At 38.5% G+C, this 23,883-nt stretch overlaps 1 protein-coding gene across 2 annotated transcripts in view; it reads left to right on the plus strand.

The window, feature by feature from the left end:
* Positions 1–23,883, plus strand: part of ECPAS (Ecm29 proteasome adaptor and scaffold) — a 58,770-nt gene that overhangs the window by 6,290 nt on the left and 28,597 nt on the right. For both annotated transcript variants that reach the window (XM_036402711.2, XM_036402710.2), the window contains exons 2-20: positions 1,289–1,419; positions 4,938–5,054; positions 6,600–6,718; positions 7,808–7,960; positions 10,012–10,180; positions 10,653–10,792; positions 11,982–12,063; positions 12,308–12,427; positions 12,598–12,683; positions 12,947–13,025; positions 14,109–14,158; positions 14,716–14,782; positions 14,891–15,013; positions 16,098–16,201; positions 17,309–17,432; positions 19,403–19,483; positions 20,192–20,432; positions 20,974–21,065; positions 22,792–22,926. In XM_036402711.2, coding sequence (XP_036258604.1) covers positions 1,289–1,419; positions 4,938–5,054; positions 6,600–6,718; positions 7,808–7,960; positions 10,012–10,180; positions 10,653–10,792; positions 11,982–12,063; positions 12,308–12,427; positions 12,598–12,683; positions 12,947–13,025; positions 14,109–14,158; positions 14,716–14,782; positions 14,891–15,013; positions 16,098–16,201; positions 17,309–17,432; positions 19,403–19,483; positions 20,192–20,432; positions 20,974–21,065; positions 22,792–22,926 — 2,213 coding nt within the window. The remainder of the gene's footprint in view (positions 1–1,288; positions 1,420–4,937; positions 5,055–6,599; positions 6,719–7,807; positions 7,961–10,011; positions 10,181–10,652; positions 10,793–11,981; positions 12,064–12,307; positions 12,428–12,597; positions 12,684–12,946; positions 13,026–14,108; positions 14,159–14,715; positions 14,783–14,890; positions 15,014–16,097; positions 16,202–17,308; positions 17,433–19,402; positions 19,484–20,191; positions 20,433–20,973; positions 21,066–22,791; positions 22,927–23,883) is intronic.

Genomic DNA, 23,883 nt, shown 5'->3' on the forward strand with positions numbered 1-23,883 from the left:
AAAAGCTTCTGAAGCCAAATCATCATAGGTTTGCTGGTTAGAGCTGTATTTGCATTTCAACATCCCTTTTTTTCACTTTGGTTCTAACGATATCCATTCACCTCAGTCTTTACTGCTGCCCTGTACCAGTGCTTTATTTTCTTTTTTTTTCCCCACTGTAGTCCTTTACAGTCAGCTTGATGATCCTCCTCTGCTGAAGGAGGCCTCTCCTTGGTCTCCCTCTAATCTCAGCTTACCATAGGTCACTTTACATTAGTCTCTGGGGAAATATTTCCTATTGGTAAGATGTCTTAAGACCTTTAGCCCTTCAAAAGCATTGGGTCACCTTGCTCCCTGTGGGTCCGGGCTTCATTGCTGCAGGATGACAAACATGCTCTTGGTCCTGTGCACAAGAACTCTGCTCGGTCTAGCTGTTGGGAATGCTGCTGTTGTTGGGGAAGCTTTACTTTGCTTCTGGCGTAGCTGTTGGGGCAGCTGCATGCTGGCCATTAAAATAAGGACTTTCAACCTTGTTTTTATAAAAACAAATGATCCTCAGCCTTTATGCTTGAGCTATTGATGGAAGATTTTGCTGTCATCTGTTTTTGTGAAATGATTTTTTGTTCATTCCTTTCTGGATTTGGGGAGTAGATCAGCTGGCCAGAGGAAGGCAAGTTGAAACACCCCAGCTGCTTTGTAGAGTGATAGTAGGATCACAACAGTGTATCCTACCTTTCATGCTTGTGCTCTTACTCCTATTGATGATAGTGCTGTGTTTTTGAAAACAAATCAGCTACTTATAACAAACAAGTAACTGGCTCAGCCAACATTTGTTCAGATTTTCTGGGAGACCTAAGTGCCCCAGTGGACAGGTGCTGGACAGGTTAGCCTGTGTCAAGATGTTGTATGAATACTCCTGTAACCCTAACTTATGCATATCAAATTTACCCTGGAACAGTTGTCTCAAGGTTCAAAAAAACTGATTTTTCACTAAATTGTTTCTTGTGTTTTCTGGTGTGTGGACTGTACATGCAAAGGCAGCCTTAATTGTTTTTGTCTTTGCTAGGAGAGGTCTCTCTGTGCTTGTGAAGGCTAGTACTAGAAGCCATTGGGCTGGATTCTACCATGAATTGTTTTCTTGTGTTAAAAATCTGTGATGAGTGCTTTTGAGATATAAGTACTCTAATGACATTGTACAGCATTTCTTTTAAGTCCATTAGGGGATGTTCAGAAAAAGTTTTCGTGCTACAGAAATGTTGCGTTTCAACCAGTTTCTCTTTTTCTTTTTTCTTTCTTTAATTAATTGCAGATCAGCTGGAGCGTGTGTTCTTACGTCTTGGCCATGCAGAAACAGATGAGCAGTTACAGAACATTATTTCCAAATTCCTACCCCCTGTTCTCCTCAAGCTGTCCAGCACACAGGAAGGAGTTCGCAAAAAGGTAAGGGTTCAATTTACCATAAAGATATATTGTCCTGATCAGGGAGAAGGAAATGCCTACGATGTATCATGATTTGCTATGCTTGGATGTTCTCTGTTGAGAAAATTACTCTTTGAGGAAATTTTATCATTACCGTAATAGAGAATTGGTTCATTACACCTGTTAGAGCTTAAACAACACAGTTAGTGCTTGTGTCAGCATGGGTTTTGCAGATGTGTGGAGGCTGTATTTTTTTCCACTTGAGGCCAGCTAGCTCCGAGTTAGCTTGGGATCAAGGCTTGCTGCCATAGGGACAGTTGCCTTGGCTTCCAGGGCTGCTGTGCTTCCACCTGACTTAGGGCACATGTGAAGCAAGCTGCCTTCTGTGCACAAAATACCATGAAGCCATACTCATTGATGTCATTCACTTGACTGATAACTGGAATAAGAGCAAGAACCAAGTAATTTTGAAGATGAACTGTCATACCTACCTGAAAAAAATCAGTTCCATGGTACATAAGATGGCTTTATCACAAAATTTATTCAGATACCTTACTTAATATGTACCAAAACTGTTGGATTTTTGCCTGTAACCAGGCATAAGGAGGAAGGACCAAGCAGTTTTAGAGGTGGAATTTAATATGTAACTATCAGCATTCAGTTTCAGGGGAATTCAGTTTCCTACATTAGGTTTTAGGTCTGGTAATAGGAGTGGAGTGAAATGTTTTAGAATAGAGTGCAGATGAAGTGTAGGGGTTAGTGGTGGAAAAGAAGTTTTTCATAAGTCCCTCTGTCTTGTAGAAATAGGGAAATGATCATACTGTCACTGCATTTATAAGCAGATTTCAGAACCTGCATGTTACTGAAGCATAGTTTTTTCTCAAAGTTCTGCGCAAAACATGTCTCTAAGAGTGATTACATGAAAGTGGATCTGTCGAAATCCAGGATGTTCCTCTGACTGCCTTGGAGGACTCGAGACCCTGGCAGGGAGCTCAGAGACCTTGGCACGGAGTCAAAGATACCTGTGCCTTTGATTTTAACCATGGAAACAATTACCAATTTTTGTGAAGAATTACAAGCCACAAGAGTTTGAATAGAATGATAGTGAATTTTTCACCGGGTGAAAATGGACAATTTTGGGGTTTTATAATGGGGGTTCTGGAGGCAAGATGGAGGGATTTGGGCATGTCCTGTCCTTCCTCCTGTTTCTTCTTAGCCTCCATCTTCTGCTTGGTTTAGAGTAGAGACAGACTGTCTAACATAGGTGATAGGTATTGGAAAATTATTGTAAATAAAGTACACGTAGTTTTTAGCATAAAAAGATAACACTGCCATGAGGGCAGTCAGTGTGCCTGAACCTGACCTGCCAGACAGACCTCAGCGGGTCGGAGAAAGAGTGTGTTATATAAGAGAAAGTAAACAACCTTGAGAATGAGAGCCAAGGAACCCTGTCTTCTTCTTCGGTCTTGGGGCTGGGAAAAAGAGACTTTCTAACACCTCGGGTTCATCTCAACACCAGAGACTTTGTCATGGATCCATGGATGTCATACCATTCCACTGTGCTGAAAGACAGATACTCCAACTCAGATGGGGTGTTCTGAATACCTGCTTACCATGTGTACTTGAAACTGTGAAGAAAGGCATTTAACCAGCTGGTGAAATTTCCTAGGGTATTTTTGTATGCTCTTTTCTCTCTAACCTGAAATCTATTGTCAGTTATTTGGGAGTGTTGGAAGATTCAGGAAAGGGGGAGGACTAGTCTTTTGAAAATTAAATTTTAAGAGGCCTCTTGAAATCACAAGCGTATTTAAGGCTGTATTGTAGTGGTAGCTGTTAATAGTTTTTACATTAGAGTGAATAATGAAATAGAATGCATTTCTTCTTTCTTTTAGGTGTTTAAACTCTTGATTTTCATTCTCACCAGATGATTATAATACAAGCAATTATAGCTCTTGATCATTTGAACATTTTTCTTGAGTTCTAAGTATAGTTCCAAGTAGTTTATTGAGTTCTACCCTTTCTCAGAGAGATCTGTGTAGACAGGGTTTTTTTCCTCTCTAAAATAGTATGAATTTGTAACTGTTGCAATAGATTTACAGCAGCAAAATTTGGAAGCTGTCAGTGTTACTTAGTTTGTTAGTTTCTCTCTGATAAACAAAGTTTTGATCACATGTTTGCAGTCAGCTCTGCAGTTTCTCTGGATTATAGCTGGACATTATTTTGTTTAAGACCTAGTCATGGAGTGGATGTAAAGATGGTGTCTAAGAGGCTGCTTATATGCAGCTCAGCATCCATATGGTTCTGCAGTTTCCATTATGGGCTTCAGTGACAGCATATTATGACCAAGGCAATGATCCCTTGAAAACACAGGACATCTTGTCTTTTTGGCTTGAATTGTTTGAAGTCAACATGAATCTAGAACTGGCTCTGACTGGTTTTGCCGGAACTGAATTGACTTCATCTAATGTCACTTATATTTTTTTGCACCACCTCTTTTGAGAACCTAATGAAGTTTGTAAGCAACATGCAGATGTTCAGTGTGATTTCTCAGAATGGATAATGGTTCCAGAGTAGAAATTGTAGTTTTTCAATTTTCTTCATTCAGTTACGATACCTCCTTCAGGAGATTTACAATTGGCACTTTGGTGATGCTAAGAAACTACCTAATGGGATTGTAGAATCATGGGATAATTCAGGACTTTAGAAGGTCTCCAGACCAATCTCCTATTTAAAACAGTCCATTACAAGTTCAGTTCAGGATGAAGGTGAAGGTTTTATCAAGATGGGTCTTGGAAAACTTCTGAGAATAAAGACTGTTCAAACCATCTGGGTCCGAACTTCACTGCTTGATAGTCTTCATTGTGAGGGAATACCACAGTGCACCTCTCTTGTTTCTACACACTCTGGCCCCAGTTTTGCTTTGCAGTCTGTCGGAGTCTGGGGTCATTCCCCTCGAGCATCTGCCTGTTCCTATTGGCATTGCTGCTGGAGCTCTCCCTGCCCAGGCAGGAGTGTACATTGCTTCTGCCTGACATTCACAGCACCCCTGTTGGCTTCTCCTTTTGTTTGAAAGATTTCATTTCTGTAATGTTCTAGTCCAAACAGTTCTCGTACACTTATTTGGTAACTGTATTATGGGTGGGGATATTTTTTTTTGCCTGCTTTGTGAATTGGAGTTATTCTGCAGCTCAGTATAGAGCAGGAGTGCAGATTTCCAAGCTAGAGACAGTTTTGACAGATAGTAACCAAACTGTGGAGAGAACTGGTCATCTTCAGTAATCCTTTCTTTTATTTCTGTTGATGGATGTTATTGATTGTGGTGTGGTTTGGGACTTTTGCGTTTGTCTTAACAGTGGCATGGTTTCAAAATAATATAAATGATGGCTGCTGATTTCTTACTAATTAAATAATCAGTTAGATCAGGCCTGGTTTGCTTATACTAAGCCTGCCTAATGGATTATGGTTGATGATTGGACCCCAAATTAGCAACATTAATGGTGGCTCTTTCAAGTTTGTTAATTTTTTTTCCTTCCTGTCAGGTCATGGAGCTGCTGGTTCATCTGAATAAGCGCATCAAAAGTCGACCAAAAATTCAGCTTCCGGTAGAGACGCTGCTAGTTCAGTATCAAGATCCTTCTGCAGTGTCATTTGTCACTGTAAGTGTTCTTCCAAGACTGTTTGCTGCTTTACTTTAGCAAGCAGAATATTCTTTAAAGCTCCTGTATTTAGCTCTGTCAGTTTTCCTAGCAAGTATGTAATTGTTATGAGGTTGATGTTTTAAGAGCTTTTTTAATATTCAGTTTTATAGTCTGGTGTGGGTGAAACTTGGTTTCATAAAGCATTTTGCTGTTCAAATTAGACAGTTACTCTTGATATTTCATGTAAAGGGTCTGTTCATTGGTAAAAGCTGCATTTTGCAAGCAGCTACCAATCCTTATCCTGATATCTGCAGGATCAGAGTTTTACTTAAAACATCTTTATCTCTTTGAACTCATGAAGACCTGTATTTTTATATGCTTTTAGGGTCAGGACTTTAGCTGAGCAAGATGAAAAAAATGTTATTTTATAGATTGTGAAACTTTCACAGATTATTTCATTCAATCTAATTTAAAAAAGAGAAAATAGTTTTATATTTTTTCCAAAACTATGAGACAGTTTACATTTAAGCTTTGATAGGTCTGTTGCAAATCATCATCGTGAAACAAAAGGAATTAAATCATAGGGAAACTTTGTACTTTGTAACATTTTACTGTTAAGTCCTGTGTGTAGCATAAATTAAAAATATGACATCTTAGAAATGTATGGAGAAATATTTAGACTTTAAACTCAGTGACATACATAAAAGTAGTCTTAGGTTGTCCTCAGCAAGTAGCATATCTGGAATTCACTTTTTAGAAATGACCAAGACTCCTGGTATACATATGTCTTGTAGAGCAAAACAAACCGTCTTGTTAGAGACTTACCTGACAAACTCTGTATTTGGCTGTACTTGTCAAAAGATGTTTTTGTTCACATATCTCAGCAATGCATATTCCTTTGCATCATAAGGCTTCATAGCACTTTGACTCAAGTGTCATCTACAAAGTAATGTAGTGTACTACAACACTCCTCTTTGGCACTGCTTTCAGCCAGGTCATGGAATACAAGTCTTGCCTCTGCGGTTCTTGGCTGGATTTAGATGAACTGCATAGTCCAGTATTCAGTACTGCTCTGCTGTGCTGTCCTGTCATTGGACTCTTTAACTGCATTTGCTGCTTTTAAATGAGGTGATTTAGAAAATGCTTTTAAGAGAAATTTTGTCTATGCTGCTGACTTTTTATTTATTCAGTATTTGTATTCTATTTTATTTCAGAAATAGGTAAGAGAGATCATTACATTTGCTTTGTTTTAAGCTGTTGCTTAGTTGCAGCTGCTTTTGGTGAAATTTACAGTGAAAAAGACAAACCAGAGAGAGCTTTTTTCATTGTTTTTTTTCCACCTTTTAAAGCAGAGGCCCAGCAAGACCTGCTCTGACTAGTCCTTGCTGAGTGTCCACTGATAATGGTTGTCAATCTGATAAGTCTTAGACTTAAGAAATTGGTCTTGCAAAACATATGTCGTTTCCAATACCCAATTATGTAACAGAACATACAACAAGAGTTTAAGGAACACATACTTCTTTTCCATTGCTGCAATACTATGTGCTTTTTCTACCCCTTTAGAATTTTACCATAATTTATGTTAAGATGGGATACCCCCGTCTGCCTGTGGAAAAACAATGTGAATTGGCTCCAACCCTTCTCACTGCAATGGAAGGGAAACCTCAGCCACAACAAGACAGGTATGACTTCTTAGTCTTGGAGTGAATTTTGTTGATATTGGTTTACTGAAATAATTTGTATTAGTTGTTAAAAGATTTATTTTCCTTAGTGCTGTCTTCATGACTTAGGATGTTCTTGCCATGTACAATTTGGATCAGTAAATCAGTTATTTGAGTGGTACAAGAAATTGCTACAGTCTAAAGCTGTAATAATACACGGAATCTGCAGCAGCAGACTCCCTATATGATAAGAGGTCTGTGTTATGGTGGAAGTGAAATGCCTGTCCATGCATCTTCATCAAGTTCTGGTTTCCAGCTTAAGGCCACACCTTCAGTAGATGCCCTCTGACCAGCTGTAGGAGCAGTGCTAGATGTCTCAGATTGGCCATTCTAAATTGAGAGGTAGTGTTTCGAGTAAGTAGGAGTTCTAACTAAGTTGTAATATGTGAAAAAAAGAGCGTTGGGACCTGCTGTATACTTAGAATCTCTATGGGTGGTTCTAGTTCTTACCTACACTCAGATGAGTTTCAACTGTGTGGATATTGCAAAATGTCATTAAAATCATGTCTTCATTCAATCTATATACTGTAATGGTGTAAAAATATGTTTAAATTACATTATTGAAAGGTCTTGAGTAAAATCTTGTTCCATTCATGAGATTTATGTGAAAATACTTGAAGCGTTTTTTTTCTCTGTTGAAAAGGCAAGTACATGAGTGAAGAGAGCTTTGGAAAATCCAGCTGTACTGCTAGACATTTGCCAGTGGGTCTTAAGGATGAGACAGCCCTATACTGTATTTTGTGGCGTAATTGTGAAACTCAAAAATCTGGACAAAGACAGTGACTTTATCTCTCCAGGTGTCTGCATGCATGCAGACACATATATTCCATTTTAAGGACAAATCCTAATTTATCTTCTGCTTTCCATTTTTAAGTACATTAGGTGGTAAATAGAAGCCACTGGGTTGTGAATATATTCAACTTCTGTTAAGATTTTCTTTTTTTTTGCTATTAAGGAACGGGTTTGTTGTAAAAGGTTTCTCTCTTGTATGTTATAAGTAAACAGGTGTGGTTTTTTTAAATGGTTGCAGTAAATATAATTGTTTTTCAGCCTAATGCATCTTCTAATACCAACCCTTTTTCACATGAAATACCCTGCTGAACCACTGAAAGCAGCAGCTTCTCCGTTTAATCTTGCTGAAAAACCAAAGACTGTACAGCTGCTTTTGGACTTTATGTTGGATGTTCTTCTTATGCCTTATGGGTGAGTTGATACCAGTCTTCTCTAGCATTGATGTGTTCTTTATGTGTGAAACAGTACAAACTACACCCTTGAAAACACATTTAAAGTGTGCTGTTACTTCCTGGCTCAAATGAAATCAGTAGAAAAGTACAAAAGAAGTTGATAATTGTAAGAACCAGATAGCCAACCATTTCAAAGAGAAGCCTGACAAAAATGTGTGCCCATCTTTCTGCAGCTGAGTTTTAAGGCTTATTGTTCTGAGATCATAAGCAAGAATAATCTCTAAAAATTTGTGCTTTCCAGAGTTGAACCTTTGAACATGATTGGTCTCCTGTCTGTCTTCTGGTGAAAAATGTTCAAACTGCAGTGATGTTGTCTTAGTGTGAACACTGTTTTTGAAAGCAAGAAGAATGTACAGAACAACTTGAATTTACTGATCGCTGCTTGTTAGGAACTTTCTAGTGTCTAAAATCAATACTTTCTCAAAATGTTTTTCCCACTAACTGTTTTTTGGGGATTTTTTGTGTCTTTGTATTGCTAGGGGAACTTTTGCTTTGGAAAAAAAATAGAAATAGTTTTGATGGATGAACGTGTTTCTATTTTTTTCCTGGTAATAAAAGTCTCGTAGGATTGGTGCCAGTATGATCTATTTGAGCTCATATTTCTTGCTCACCTGAGTGGATTAACCTGAAGGAATGAATTTAAAATAGCAAGCACATGGTCTTTCTCCATGTCCATTTGTTGAGGGCCATGCTTTTCATCAGATAATTAGGGGGCCACTTCCCTTTCATTTGAATATACAGAATCTTGCAGCACAGAGTTTCAAATGCCTGTTCTTCTGCTCATGATTCACACTCTTCAGTTGGCTCAGGTTAATCGCCCTTAGCTTCATCCATGGCTATAGCTTCAGCAGATGAATCATTGGCTTTCCAGTGAGACTTCATTCACTTCCACACTTTAATACTCTGGCCAAGCATGAGTTTTTAAATCACAGAATCATTTAGTTTGAAAGAGACCTCTGACAAAACACTCAGAGACACTCAAAGTAGAAGGTGAAGGTTTTAATTTTCTTTCTAGAAGGTGCTAGAGAGTTTCTTGAGTTAGCTTGTGGCCCTAGTTGTCTGTCTCTTGAAGTCTTGCTCCCTAGGGTCAAGCTGTTTGCAGTGGTTCACAGCTAATTTATGCTTGTTAGAACTTGGTCCATCATTGTCCAGTAGCCTTACCAGTTTGCTGCAGTAAAGCAACCAGAAAGCTTAACTGTAGGGTTTAAAGCTCAGAATAAAGTATTTAAAGTTTTAACTAATGAGACTTGGAATTAATTCCTATTATTGAGATTGTTCACCTTTTTGTTGCCTGTGTGCTGAATGCAAAATGGGAGGCTGGCTGGGGCAAAAGAATTCTTGCTGGTCTCTGCAGTGCAATTTTGAGGCCATTTGGCTGTCTTCCAAGGATACATGGAGCAGTGGCGTGGCTTTTATAAAAGCATGAAGGTGAGCACAGGGCAACTGGGCTAGCCGGTCTTACGAAAGAACAAGCTTCATAAACTTCTTTTTATTTTTGCTTTCCTTCTCTCCCCAGTATTAAAACTGCCATTTTCCAAGACAGTATCTCATTTATTTATTATTTTACATCAGGATATTTCCTGCCACTTGTGTTGCCTATGCTTCACTGTTTCCCTTGTCAGGTTTGCATTTTTTATAGAAATCATACAAATGTTATTGGAGCTTTTAACATGAGTTTCATGTAGTACAGCATGAGTATTTACTTCTAATACAAAATAAATAATTTTTTCTGGTTTGTAAGCTAAGGACTCTTTCTGGAAATGCCGGTGGGCCCTTCCCTTTCCTAACTGAAGTTTTCATTTACAATGACATTGTTATGGCTCTTGCAGAATATGTGGGGATAATTGGCAGCAGAGCCTCAAATTCTATCTTATGTTAGAGTCATGGGATTAATTAGAGAAAAATAATCAAGTTGGACAAGTTATGTGTCTTTCTCAATTCCAGAATCTAATTCAGCTGGTAATGTGGATTGGAAAAGGCTCTAATAAAAATCTTTCCCTGCCTGCTTAGGTTTGTATTGAATGAATCTCAAAGTCGACAAAACATGCCCTCGACCCAAGGGTCTTCATCAAGTAGCGTGGGAGGTCCTGGAATCCCTCAGCCACCTCCAGGGATGAGCTTTTATGCAGCCAAAAGGGTTATTGGAGATAGTCCATGGACACCAGAGCTGCTAGAACAGGTATTTAGAACTGTGGGGCTGGTCTGTGCTGAATTGTGGGTATGTTAATGGGACAGTTGCAGATGGAGGAATGCAAAGCTGGAGGGAAAATATGTAACTGATTCTGACCAGGTCTTTAGTTGTCCTGAGGGAATTTACTAAGGAAATTTGCATGATGCCTTAAGGAATTTAGCCAGGGAGGAAGGTGATTGGGAAGCAGCCATGACTGCAGCCTACTCTTGTGTTTTACTCGGAAAGGTTGCAACAGTGTCTTCGGAAGGATCCCTTTTCAGCAGTGGTAACAGAGTATCCCATAATGGTGATGCTAGTACTTGGTGCAGATGACTTTGACCGGAGGCAAGCTAAGAGAGGGAGAGCATGTGAACTTCTCCTTAAGCAAGCAGAAGCTGTGATTTGAGACAGCTGAGGTGCTACAGTTATTGTAACATCCGCTTTCTTGTCAGTAACCCTGCTTTTCCCTGGTGTTGAACAGTGTAAGCTGGGGATAGTGAAGTTCATTGAGGCTGAGCAAGTGCCCGAACTTGAAGCTGTTATACACCTGGTTGTAGCCTCCAGTGATACAAGACACAGTGTTGCCACTGCAGCAGACCTTGAACTAAAGAGTAAGCAAAGGTAAGGTCTGGATGGTTGGAAAATATGGTTTTAGTATTCCTGAAACAGCTATTGCAATGAATGTAGTGCTCCAGAGAGACTGTGCTGGAGGTGAGGAAGGCCTGTATATCTGTGAAGCTGCCATGTCTTCCCACTGGGCTGGGAATGATGTGGTTTGCAGTTTTGCAGCTGGAAATGTCGCTTGTCTCCAGAGCTGACAGCTTTAGCTGTGTGGGTTTGATCATTTTTGGTATCACTTCTGAGCCATTTTCTTACCAAATCATAAAAAATAGTGGTGGTTTCCACATTGCCCCCTGTGGATTATCAGTTGTCAATAAGGCTTTAGTAAATGATTCCCAGAAAAGTATACTTGCATTTAATTTATTAGGAGAGTAAAGAGACTAATTGTGAAATGGATCATAGTCCAGAAAGTTTGGCAAACACTGTTGTCAGTTATTAGTGAAGCTTCTGCTCACCTGCAGTTCGCCCCTCCTCATCATCTAAAATAAAATGCTTCTGTCTTTAACTCATCAAGAGGCCAGAGTAATGGCTGTTGATACTGTTTGCTGAGACATTGACAATGGGAGATTTGCTGGCTCATGTAGGAGGCTGGAGCAAGATAGGGCCATCTTTGAAATATGTAGGTGGCTTCTGTAGAGGTATTTAACATGGAGTCAGATTTTTCATGTGAAACTTTCTGCAGCTGAAGTCTGTTCAGGTGGCTCAGTCGTGACAGGGGAGATGATTCTATTAAATGATGAAGCATGATTAAGAAAGCTGGTCTCTCCTTCTTGTCTTATCTTTTCTTCTAATGAGAAAGATGTCCAGAGAGAAAAATAACTGTGTGTACAATATGTAATGTTAAATGTCTTTTATAAGCAATGTATGCTGTTTCACAGATTACTGATTGATATTCAATTGGTAGATTACCATGGTCTGTGTGTCTTGTTTCAGTAGCAGAGTAGGGAGCATGTAAGTTTCTAACAAATTTCTTGCTATCATGTTGTCAGAAATTGTTAAAGTGTAATTAGTTCGCATTCTTTATGAGTATATATTATGTGGATGTGGGAAAAGAGGTCAGAAGTCAAACTGTGAAGTTCTATGTAAATTTTGGGACTGATATGAATATGATGCAAAATGCTGTATTTTAAGAAGTAGTCAAAGGTCAGAATCATAACATGTTTTTGTTCAATATGGTTTTTTCCTTCAGTTTAATTGACTGGAACAATCCTGCTATTATCAACAAAATGTATAAAGTATATCTTGGGGATATACCACTGAAAACCAAGGAGGTAAGATTTTCCTCCAGAGTTGTCTATCTTCTTAATTGCTGAAGAAGTAATATTAGTTGTCTTACTTTAAAAGTAAAAAACATATTTGTATTTCTTTAATCTATCACTTCCTTTGATAGCTGCTTTCACTGAATATTTATGCTATTTGAATAATTTTTTTCTCTGTGCCAGTGTGTTCTGATTTGCAGCAGAAAGTAATTTACTATTGTCCAGAGATGCACTGTTTAATCTCTGTTTCTGACAGGGATCTGTGCTGAAACCAGAAATGAAACGAGAGTCAGTCAGCACCCGTGTTAAATTAAAGATAGTTCCTCATCTTCTACGATCCCGTCAAGCTGCAGAAATGTTCCCAGCTAACATTCAGGTGATGCTTATTTTCCAAAGCTACACTTCCTAATAAGTTTGATGATACAGTTCCTCCAATACATAGAGTTAGGAAGCATTGTTACTGATGACAGTGTTTAAATAAGAGGGGGAATGAAAATCTTTGAAAGTGAAGCCAGACACTGTAATCTGCTCCTTCCTTTTTGTCAGGTGGTGTATGATGGACTCTTCGGTGCAAACACAAATGCAAAACTGAGAAGTCTGTCTTTGCAGTTTGTACATCATATTTGTATCATGTAAGTAGTTCAGAGAGCATAGTGTTTCTTAGCATTTGCCTAGAAGCCACTTTGTTCCATAAAGATATAACTGAACCAATGAGTACTAAAACGCAGGGCAAGTAGGGTTTTTTTTTTTACTTAATCTAGAAAGCTCAGTGTGTCTGTGCTTGCACACAGTAAGTTGTAATATCTGATCTTAACATAGTCGAGAGAAGTGATACTAGAGAAGAACCTTTTCAGGGATGCAAAAGATAATATTTTGTTGGTTTCTCTAATTGCAGTTGTCCGGAGAGTAAAATAAAGCCCTTAGGTCCAATGCTTTTAAATGGACTTACAAAGCTGATCAATGAATACAAAGAGGTAAGATGAAAAATTTTTTACTATAATTCTTCATGTGAATACAAGAAAAAGTTAAATTTATTTATGATGGGAACTGATGTATCTTTTTGTGTGTTTGAGAGGTTGCTGGAGAATACCTTTTAAGAATTTTTGTTGCAAGAGAAGCAGATATTTTAAAATGCTATATAGTAAAACTGTTTTATTTATGTAACACTGCAAAATATGTACTTGGGCACCAATTGCAAAATCTATAGAAAATAATAGTGTTAGTAATATAAAGAGAGAAATCAAAGTAGTATCTAGCTGCCCTTACTCTGGAGCACACAAGGACCTCAACTCTGGATGTTAATCCCATTGTGTTAAGCATCTGTATAGGCCTGCTTATTATACATTCCATCTTATTTATCCAGGGATAGTTTTACTGTGAGAAGGGTTTTACCAAAGAGAACTGCAAATACCAGTCTGCCCTGATGAGGTGTTTCCAGGGCCATTTCAAAAGTCAAATTCTCCATGATACCCCTACATGTACCGTAGAAAGGGCAGATGTTGCAGATCACCTTTTCTGCAGCTTTGAGCTTCTTGCTGCTTTGTTTGACCTTTGAATGTGACCTTCTGGCCTGAGTTGGCATTTGAATGCATGGGATACCCTGCCATAGAGAAGGGAATGAAAAAAGAGGAAGTAAGCCCCTGTGTATAAATGTGCTGTATTGGTCATCCACAGGATGCATTTTGCAAACAGCTTCCTTTGTTTACAGCTGCTGTTCAGAGCCAGTGGTTTCTGCCCCTTTGCTACTGTTTCATATCCTCACTGAATCTCCTTACTTGTTTCTCTTGAACTAAAATGTGGTTAGCTGAGACCAGAAGAGAGATTTGCATTTTGCCACAATTTGCAGTTTCTCTGTTTCTTAGACAAAAGTGTGCTCCCTTTGTTTCTATATGTTTTTATTCTTGGATAGAAATACTTTATATTTTAGGATTCTTTTTCCATGAAAGCTTGCTTGAGCAATTTTAAGACAGGATTTAAAGTAAATGTTTATTTATAAAAGATATACCAGTGTGTATTTCTGGTTTTGCTAAATTCTGTTTATTGTTTTGTTATTCAAGGATTCAAAACTGCTATCAATGGCATATTCAGCAGTTGGAAAGCTCTCCAGGTAACTGAAACATCATTTAAACAATGGAACATTGAACAACTTCTCCAGAGTAACCAGTTAATTTATCAGCAGCAAGTTTTATTCCACCTACCAATTTTGCAGTTGAGTGCACAGTGCAGAGAAGTGTTCTTCTTGTGATAACTTCAGAGATGTAAAAAGAAATATGTTTTCAGCTGATAGCTTCTCTAGCAGTGATTAATGGCAGCTCATGAATTATGCACAGAATTTAAGAAATGATTCTGCATTCTGGATTGCCAGAAATACAAATTTAAGGAATGTACAGCAAAGACTAGAGTGCACGAAGCTAGACAAGTGGTATGTTCAGTCATGTGCTGGTGATCCAAGTGGTTGTCCATAAAATGTCTCACTTTCCAAACTGTGTTAAGGGAGGGAGAATGTGCTGCTTTATGGTGGATATGGCTAAGATAGAGCAAATTGTCTGTGCTGGCTCTAATTATTTGACACTTAAAATTTGGAATGAGGGGAAGACCAATGAAGTGTGAAGCATTTCAATTTAATAAAACAAAAGCTTCATGGATTAAAATGTCTTGTTTCAGCCGAATGCCTCAGCTTTTTACCAAGGATATAGCACTGGTACAGCAGTTTTTTGAAGCCCTATGCAAGGTGGGTGCTGATGGGGCTTTGGGGAAATCATTATTGTTTTCTTCTGATTTTGCTAGATTCTTGACACTATACACTGTAAAGTGAAAACTCTTTGTTTTTTTACTGCAGGAAGATGCTGATACTAGGCTTGCCATTCAAGAGGCGTTGTCTATGATGGTTGGAGCATATAGTAACTTGGAAGGAGCCCAGCGTACCCTGATGGAAGCTCTTGTAGCTTCTTATTTAATAAAGGTATTTTCAGTGGAGTCGAAATCACATACCTTAAAAAAAAAGTGATTAATTGTCTTCCTGTTTCCTGACACTTCCCGTTAGATAATTCTGGATCAGATCTTTCTTTTCTTACTGAATGAACTGGCCTGTCTGGGAGAAGGCAGGGTGTGTATGCTCAGATAAAATATTTTTAACATGGCTCGGTGAGGGCAAGGAAGGTAATACTGCAGTTTTCTATCTGTGTTCTGTTTAGCAAAAAACCAAACCCATTACAATTGCATTGTATGTTTCTCATAGTCTTCTCCGTAGAAAACTTCAAGAAGTAAATGCTTCAGGGACAGTCTTCTGAAACACTGTGGGACATGGAGAGTTTGGTAGAAAGGATCATTCACTGCTAAGTGGGGTTTCAGCAGGCTGTGTGATATGTGACATAAGGCATCTGTGGACCTCTCCAGGAGCTTAGCCTTGAGACACTAAATGAGACTTGACTTACTCATATTTTTAGTACCTTGTTTGTGTTCAGAATACACCAGAAGTCTGGATTTTCAGAAGGAATGAGTGTTGTATACTCTGTGTTTGCATGAGTACCCAGTCTGACTGCGAAGGTTGTATGTATTTCTAGTATAAGAGATAATTTTCATGCTGACATCTCCTTTGCTCAAGGGCTCTAAATTTCCAGGCAGTACCTTTTTGAGACAATGTGTACCTTACAGACACAATCACCACCATAAACTGGTATTTCTTTCCCACCTTTCCTAAGCATAGCTCTGTTTTCTGTGGCAAGATGATATATGTCAGTTTCATTTCAAAACTGCCTGGATGGAGCAGTTCAGTTTTTCAAGAATTAGTATGATTCCCTGAAGCGTCTATGTGTTTAATTAAATATTTAATTCCCCACCTGTGTATATATGAGAAGTTTGCTTTTCTTTGCCCTGTCTTGTGCTAAATGAACTGTAAGCATGAGTAGTGTCTCAAAATCACTAAACTTTGAATCATGTTGGTACCAGAGGTCAAAAAAAAAGACTGATGACGTACAAGTGGTGAGTGAAAGTCATTACTGCTGTCATTTAAGACTCAACCATATGTTTGTATTTTTCCCTTTAAGCCTGAAGTTCAAGTACGTCAAGTGGCCGTAAAATTTGCTAGCACAGTGTTCCCTCCAGATCATATCCCTTCCAGATACTTACTCCTGTTAGCTGCAGGAGACCCGTAAGTTGTTTTCCTTTATAGAGTATTTTCTCACATATATACTTATGTATGTTTGTGTATATGTGTATATATATGTGTCTACATGCATATACTTGTACATACATGTATATACATTCAGTATAATATACATATATTTGCATTAAGTATGAATACATGTATCTGTGTGTTCATAAGTTTACACATAAATAACGTGAAGAAAATTAAATATGGTAATTTGGAAATCAAACTTCTCAGCAGTCTCAAGGAGAACTGTTACTCAGTGACTGTCTTGAGATTGTTTTTCTTGTTTCAGATGAACTGCAGTCACTAAAGCATTTCATTCTAATGATCAGTTGCAATTGCAAAAGTAAAAATGCATTAACTGAAATCACTTTTACAGTGTCTAGAAGTTATTTTTTCCTGTCAAATTCTGTCAGTCTATTTTTAGATTGTATTTGCAGAGAGTTGAGCATGCGGTTTTGAGAGTTGCCACTCTGCTGGAGAGTAGGTGACTCCTTAAATTACAGTAATCATTTCCTCTGCAGTTTTCTGTTACTGCAGTGTAAGTTGTGGGGTTTTTTCCCCAACTTACTTTAATTACTAAAATTTTGATGAAAGCAGCTATTGTGTAACTAAGGAAAGCTAAGCAGATTAGCTGCAACAACCAACTCTGTCATTGCAGTGTCAGCACTGTTTCAGGAGTTTTTATCTATTGTTAAGTAGATAATGATAAACCTAGTAGGTGGCAGCTGAAGCTTGACTATAGGAAGTGATAGGGAGAAGTAGCAGATAGGAAAACCAGGATGTGGGAACCAGAAACTGGTGGTGAAACCTAGAAGGATGTAGGAGGGATAGAAGTGAGCTCATCCAGACAGTTTTGCAGAGAGCACTCAGTACTATCCCTTTTTCTTTCCTGTCTCTAAAATAAACAAATATTAAAAGTTGTAGTGGAAGATTTTTTTCTCTCTTTCTTTAAAAAAAAAAAAAAACAAACCAAAACCAAAAAAAACCCCACATCTCATTTAAAAACTGTTCTTTCTCCCCCAGCTTCCCAACATATTGTATTGCTCATTAAAGGCTTTTTGTTCTGTGCAAATAATGTCTGTTTCTCATCTTTTCTTCTGAAAGGCGGGAGGAGGTACATGGAGAAGCCCAGCGAGTACTGAGAACATTTTCTGGAAAAAATGAAAAGGAGAGTTCTGGGAAGCAGATGCCTTCCTTCCCTGAAATGGTCCACTACATTCAAGACAAGGTACAGTGCTTCTGACACAGAAAATGACAAATAGATATGTGATACTCAGGCATGGGATAGGTGTGGTCTTGCCTTCCCTGTGTCTGCTTCCTACAGCTGCCCCAAGGAATAAAATTAGTGAAAATCAAAGTAAGGACCATGCATAGTATTTCATTGCCAAGATTACCACTCGTCATCACTTTCTGCTGGCAGTGATTGCAAGAGATCCAAGTGTTAAGTAGCGAGACAGATCTTTTAATAAAGGGAATGTTTTGCTTTCTTGCAATTTGTGCAGTTGTTATGTGGAATGAGGAATCCAGTTCTCAAGGGTTATAATCCAGCATGTTTTACAAACACAGTTCCTGAAGGTGTAAGAAGACTACTTTTTATTTGGCTAAAATATTTTCTATGTTACACACCTCTGTGTATAGTAGCTGTATTAGGCTTATAAGCAGTAAAGGAGATGTGGAGAGTCACTGACAATATTTTTTCTTATGATAGCTTACCTTTTAAAAAATGGCAGAAGTATGTAATTTTGAAGAACATGTGATTTAGCATGAGATCTGTGATAGCAGAATGCTTACACCTGAGAGATTTCTTGTGAAATATGTGCTCTGGTGGTGTTGTACTCTACTAATACTCTGAAGTATTTGAAGCTCTGTCAGAAAACTTGCTTTTTTGTCCAGAATGCTGATTACTTAAGTAGATATAAAAAAACTAGGAAACCAAGATTCAGTTTTAGATAACACTCTTAAATTCTGTTGTCCTGTAGTTAGTTTTAAAGTTTTCCTTAACATTCATAATGTCACTAAATAATTATGGATCAGTGTAGTTCAATCACTAGTGACAAAAGCAAGAGTCCCTCAATCATGGGGGAATTAAAATGTTTTTGAGCACTTTTCAGATCTTTGTGTCCTGAAGATGTATAAAAAATTCTAAAGTATAATTATTTGTTTAGTTATCTCAAAGTGTGATTTTTCACATACTATCAATAATCTGTGATGTTTGGAGATGCTTGAGAAGTTTGTATGCATTACTTGACACAATTGGCTGAGATGAAAAATGAATGATTTAGTATGATCCTTCTCTCCTTTAAAAAAAAAAATACACATGAAAGAGTAGGATCCCGTCTGCTGGGTATGGGTGGGAAACCATTCCTCAAGGGAGTCACTGTCTGTTCACTAAATCAGATTTTCTTTAATAATTCTTTATGTCATTAAAATTAGCATTGCAAAAGATCATGGCGTGTTAAGGGTCATTCTCTTCTGTGATTGCTTTGTGTGTTTACTCAGGTACAAGGCTGCCTGACTGACATGCACATTGATGTGCACGTTGCCTGTTTAATACATACATACTGCTTTTCTGCAACATTTGCAGTGACTGTCACTTAAAACCTCCTGCTTGGATGTTTTTCTGCTGGCATATTTCTGCTTGTGAAAGCTAACATTTACATGGATAGGAGTTGCTTGCTTGCTGCTGCAGCCTTCCACATAGCAAGTAGAGAGATCCTCTGAGACTCTCTCAGTCTGAGAGGCTCCCCAGACTTGGCTGGCACAGCACAGGGCACCCACCTCCCAGTACTGGGGAAGCATGGCTGCTCTGCAGCCTCTCCTGACAGAGCTGCCATTTTAAAGCTTTCTGGCTGCCTCTCAGGGGGGAGGCTCAGAGTTTGGAAGTTTGTGAGGTACTTTACTTTTAAATTCTTAAGTGCTTCTTTGTTTCCTGAAAGGAAGAAAAAATGTTGTACTCCTTCAGCCTCCCCTGATATTCTCTCTTATGCATTCAGAGTTTTCACTTTCTGAATTAGTGTAAAGTAGATGGAACTGGTATTATCAAGTACACTGTGCCCTTTTTATTACAGAGCTGTTACACATTTTTAGTTGTTAAGTGGAGGATTAACACACTCATATCAGCAAAATTTCACTGAGCTTTCCAACATCTCTGTTATTATGGGGCTGAATGGTCCACTCTTAATGTATTCTGTTGTTTAGGCCACTCACCGAATGAAAACTCCAGCTAAATATATGACTGGAACTGCAGCGTTACCTTTTAATCCTGCCACATTTGGAGAGGTAATTGTCTGGTTTTACTTCCTCAGGTATGTGTACCACTATTAATCTAGAGGACAGTGTAAGAAGCTAACAGGTACCATAAGTCACCCTACATTGTAAAATTCTTTGAAACACATGTTGGGATTAACTGTCCATCCTTTGTCCTTAAATGGCAGTCTGAGCAAGATTGTCATGGGGGATTTGGGAAAATGTTCACAAGAGGGTTGCTCCATTGCTTTCTGCAGCGTCTCTAATGGAGGAGCATTAGATACAGACAGAGGCATCTCTGAGTGCAGAGGTCCCATTGTGTTCCTTGGGACATTTTTCCTAACAGAATCCCAGGATCCAGTGATCTGTAGAAACAAACTGAGATGGGAAGTGAGATTTCTATTAGCAATGTGTTGGGTTGCATTTGTACACATGCCAAATTGGTATAGAGTACAGAACTCCTGCAAGGAATTACATCAGCTGGTGATAAACCAAAAGTCTGCATATGATTTAATCTTTAGGAAGTGATGTAGGATTGTAAGGCAAGTGATCCTAAGATTTGTTACACTTTATATTTGTTCCTGTCTCTATGCTAACTTTTCTGCCTATATTTGATAAAAGAAAAAAAAAATCCATTTTGGCTGCACTGAGTACAGCATATTCTCTGCTCTTTTGTTTCCTGCATGGTTTTTCAAGTGCTTATGCATTCAGGATCCTATGTTTTTTATCTTCTCTACTTAGATAGTTCTCTATCTGCGGATGTGCCTTGCTCACAGTGCCGGTGTGGTGCCAACCTCACAGAGCTTGGCAGATATGCAAGATCATGCTCCAGCCATTGGACGTTACATCAGAAACCTCATGTCTGGCAACCACTTACCTTTCTCTTCCTCCTCCTCCTCCTCCTCCTCTTCAAAAAGTGCAGAAACCAACCCTGTACATATATATATTGGCCTTCTTCAGCAGCTCTTAGCTGGTGTTGGAGGTAAGAAACTGTGTGCAGCAGTATCCTGAAGAAATAAGCGTCTTCTACTAGAAATGAGTTGTCTTGTTTTTTGAACTTGGCTTCAGCAATCATAGAGTTGAAACACAGACTATATACTATTTCATTTAAACTTGTTTTCTTCTGTGCTGTTTTGTAGGTGGGAGAAATCATAACTGTAAAATTGTAGCATCAGTTGACATAATAAAATAAATTGTGTAAAATTGTGAAGCCATTGTATATAACAGCTTCTTCACCAGAGAATGTTGTATCTTCCTCACTCTGATAATAGCCTATCTACCACAAGTGTAGTCTAAAATTTGAATGCATTTTGAACTATTTGCTACTAGACTGTTTGCTTTTATTAGAATCCTAATATGTCTGAGAAATATACCTTATTATTCTGTATTGTTTGTTATTACTAGTGATTTACAAATAAATGCCTGAAATGCCTGATACTTCTTTACCTCTTTTTAGCACTGAATGTTACATTGTTGTAAATACTAGAGCTATTTAATAACCTCATTCTTTAATCATTGTTTAGGTTTGCCAGTCATGTATTGTCTTCTAGAAGTTGTTTCAGTGTATCCAGAAAAACTAGCTGCCAGATTTGTAGACAAAATGGATTGGATTAAGGTATTGTGAAAACCCCTTTTTTGGTGTTTTTCTGGGGGATGGATGGAATTTGGCATTAGTAAAATCTGGCACATTTCCCATGATGAAACAGAGTATTATTTCCAAACATGCATTTGATTTGAAATCTGGTATTTCTACTCATAGTCAGCACCTCATGAAATGTTGATGTGCCAGGATGGGGAAAATTATTTTTTTGTTCTTCTACATTACTGTTTTCGTTCATTCACTTACATGTTCTAGGTAGTCTGTCAGCTAGCCTAGGTATAGTCATCCATTTTTTTCTCTGCAGAAGAGAACTGAAGACAACATTCTGCACATTTTTGACAGAGTGAATGTTTTCAGTGGGAAGATGTGAATGACTTCTTGGATTATGAGATTAGTTACATCCCTAGTTGTTTCAGGGACCTTCCTCTGGAGATGTTTTTTTTCTATTTATTAACCCCAGACAAAAAAAAACCCTTACATTGGAGTCTGCTTGGGAATAAGCCAAAGGGAAATCTGTATTCTCTGGCTTCTTTCCTCAGGCAGCTCTCTGCTTTTTCATTATTTGCCTCAAACACCTAGGAATTTTGAAGGTCTTACAGGTTGCCATTGCTTTCACTGGGGCAATCTGGCAGAAACAAATACTTAGTCAAATATTAAAAAACATTAGAATGTGTTCTAATAGTTTCTCCTCATGATATCTGTGCTGCATTGCGCTGTATGCAGGTTATTACTTCTCATTTACGTGCAGGTATGAATTGCCCAGGAGAACACTTAAAAACATTGCCCTTTTCAGTATTCCTCATCATTTGTAGGAAACTTCTTTACCTTGGCCTAGTGTCCATTTGCAGAATTAAGCTTCTAGAGGTAGTTATTGATAGTACTGAGTTTCAGAAATAGTGTTGTAAATCGTATTTCATGTGGTTTTCCCTTGTCAAATGAAACAAACAGTTTGAGGGGTTTGTTAGAAGTCAGATATATGATCTGATGCTATGTTGAAGTTAACAATACATTTCATGACCCTGAAGGATTATTTCTTGTTTGTTTGCGTGGGCTCATTTTGGTTTCTTTGTGGTAGCCCAAAGCACTCAAAGATTTGGGTATGAATTTTTCATGGGAGTGTGTTGCATTATACATCAAATTGCTGGTAGAGGTAAGGTTATGTCTTAACAAATTACCCAAAGCTTCCAAAATTTAAATTTTAATAACTTATTTGGACAATACAAGATCTCAAATTGGGTAATTTTGCTTTTAGAACTGTGATTTCCTGACACTTTTTTTTTGTTGCATTTGAATGGTTAACCCTCTTGAGGCTTTGAAATTCCCTTTGATTAATAAGAAGGGCATGGTAGCCTCCAGCAGCTCAGAGAAAGAGTAGTGATTTAGGGTATGGGTTTTTTTAGCACAGTATGAATGCAAAACCTGGGAGCTCTTAGCTAAAGACAAAACTCAGCCAAGAATTCGATGTGCATGGTTTTGACACAGAACTGGTGGGTGGCCCTGTTATGACTAGCGGTCTTCTTTCACCAAAGCGCTCAGTGTGTAATGAATGCTTTGTTGAATTGAGGACTATGTTTCTTATTAAGTGATAATGCTCTTGGTTTAAAGTGTGCTTTTTGAATTAAGAACTGTTTATGTATCTCCATGACAATTGTCTTTGTATATTGAAGGTCTTTATGAACAGACTGGGTAAGAAGCTGCTTCTATATTTTATGGCTTGCTTTTCTTTTTTAAATTCCCACAGAACTTGATGAACACTAACAAAGAGGAAATGCGTGAGCTTGCAGCCCTGTTTTATTCTGTTGTGCTGTCTACCATGTCTGGAGATGAGCTTAGGGCATCCTTGGAGCAGCTGATCAAGATGACAAAAGACAGCCATGTAACTACCTTCCTTTGTCTGCTTCTTGTTTTTTCTCATGTCATGTAACTGGTAGGATATTTGAATCTCACCATGTGTCCAGGATGTATTAACCTTCATCTGGGTGTAAAATTAACTAACTGGCTTCCAGTTGGATGGTGAGAAAGGATTTTTGTTGTAGGTGAGTGCAATAGATCTTTCAATAAATTAATACCTGAAGCTGTTAAGGTCAGTAGGAGGATTTCATGGAGGCACATCCCAAGCAAAGCACCATCATGTATTTAACCAGTTTTAGCCAGCTAAATAGCCACATCCCATTGAGTGGTAATGGATCACACTACCTACTTCAAACTGTTTACCTGTTCCTTTTTCCTGAGCACTCACAGAGTCAAGAAAATTTTTAATTTGTTAAATGTGCAGCTCTTCCCTCCTGAGCCATAGTCACCTACTGGGTCCTCACCAGCTCAGGATCTTGTGCTGTGTTAGGGCTATGCCTTCTTCTCTCTTGCCCCGCATGGACTGCTCAGCAGGCCTCCACAGCTGTGTCTGTATATGCTGGGTTTACCTGTCTTCCCTTCTCCAGCAGCTCCTTTTGCCTCCCTTTATCCTTATTTCTCCATTTTGCCACTGCAAGCATGGAAAAGGAATCCTGAAAACAAATTGGTCTGGTTTCTGTGCTGGTGTGTCTTGAATCCTGCATGGGACGGAAAGCGGTAGTATTTCCAGGTTCTGTTTCCCCAAAATGGTTTTGTATCAGTCTCTCTAATGGACTTAAAGGTAACATTGCAGGTAACAGGCTGACGAGAAGTGCTGATTGCTTTATTATGTTGTAGTTAGCAAACATAATTTATTTTGAATCTGTGAAAGTTCTGCGTGTGAGCCGAAGCCATGTCATTGCTCAGTTTTGTGTAGGGCAGAGCTCCTGCAGTCATGAAGTCAGTGTAGATGGGCCCCAACCCCCCACTGCTTTCAGCCCCA

This window comes from Molothrus ater, chromosome Z (genome assembly GCF_012460135.2).
Source record: "Molothrus ater isolate BHLD 08-10-18 breed brown headed cowbird chromosome Z, BPBGC_Mater_1.1, whole genome shotgun sequence".
Lineage (NCBI taxonomy): Eukaryota > Metazoa > Chordata > Aves > Passeriformes > Icteridae > Molothrus > Molothrus ater.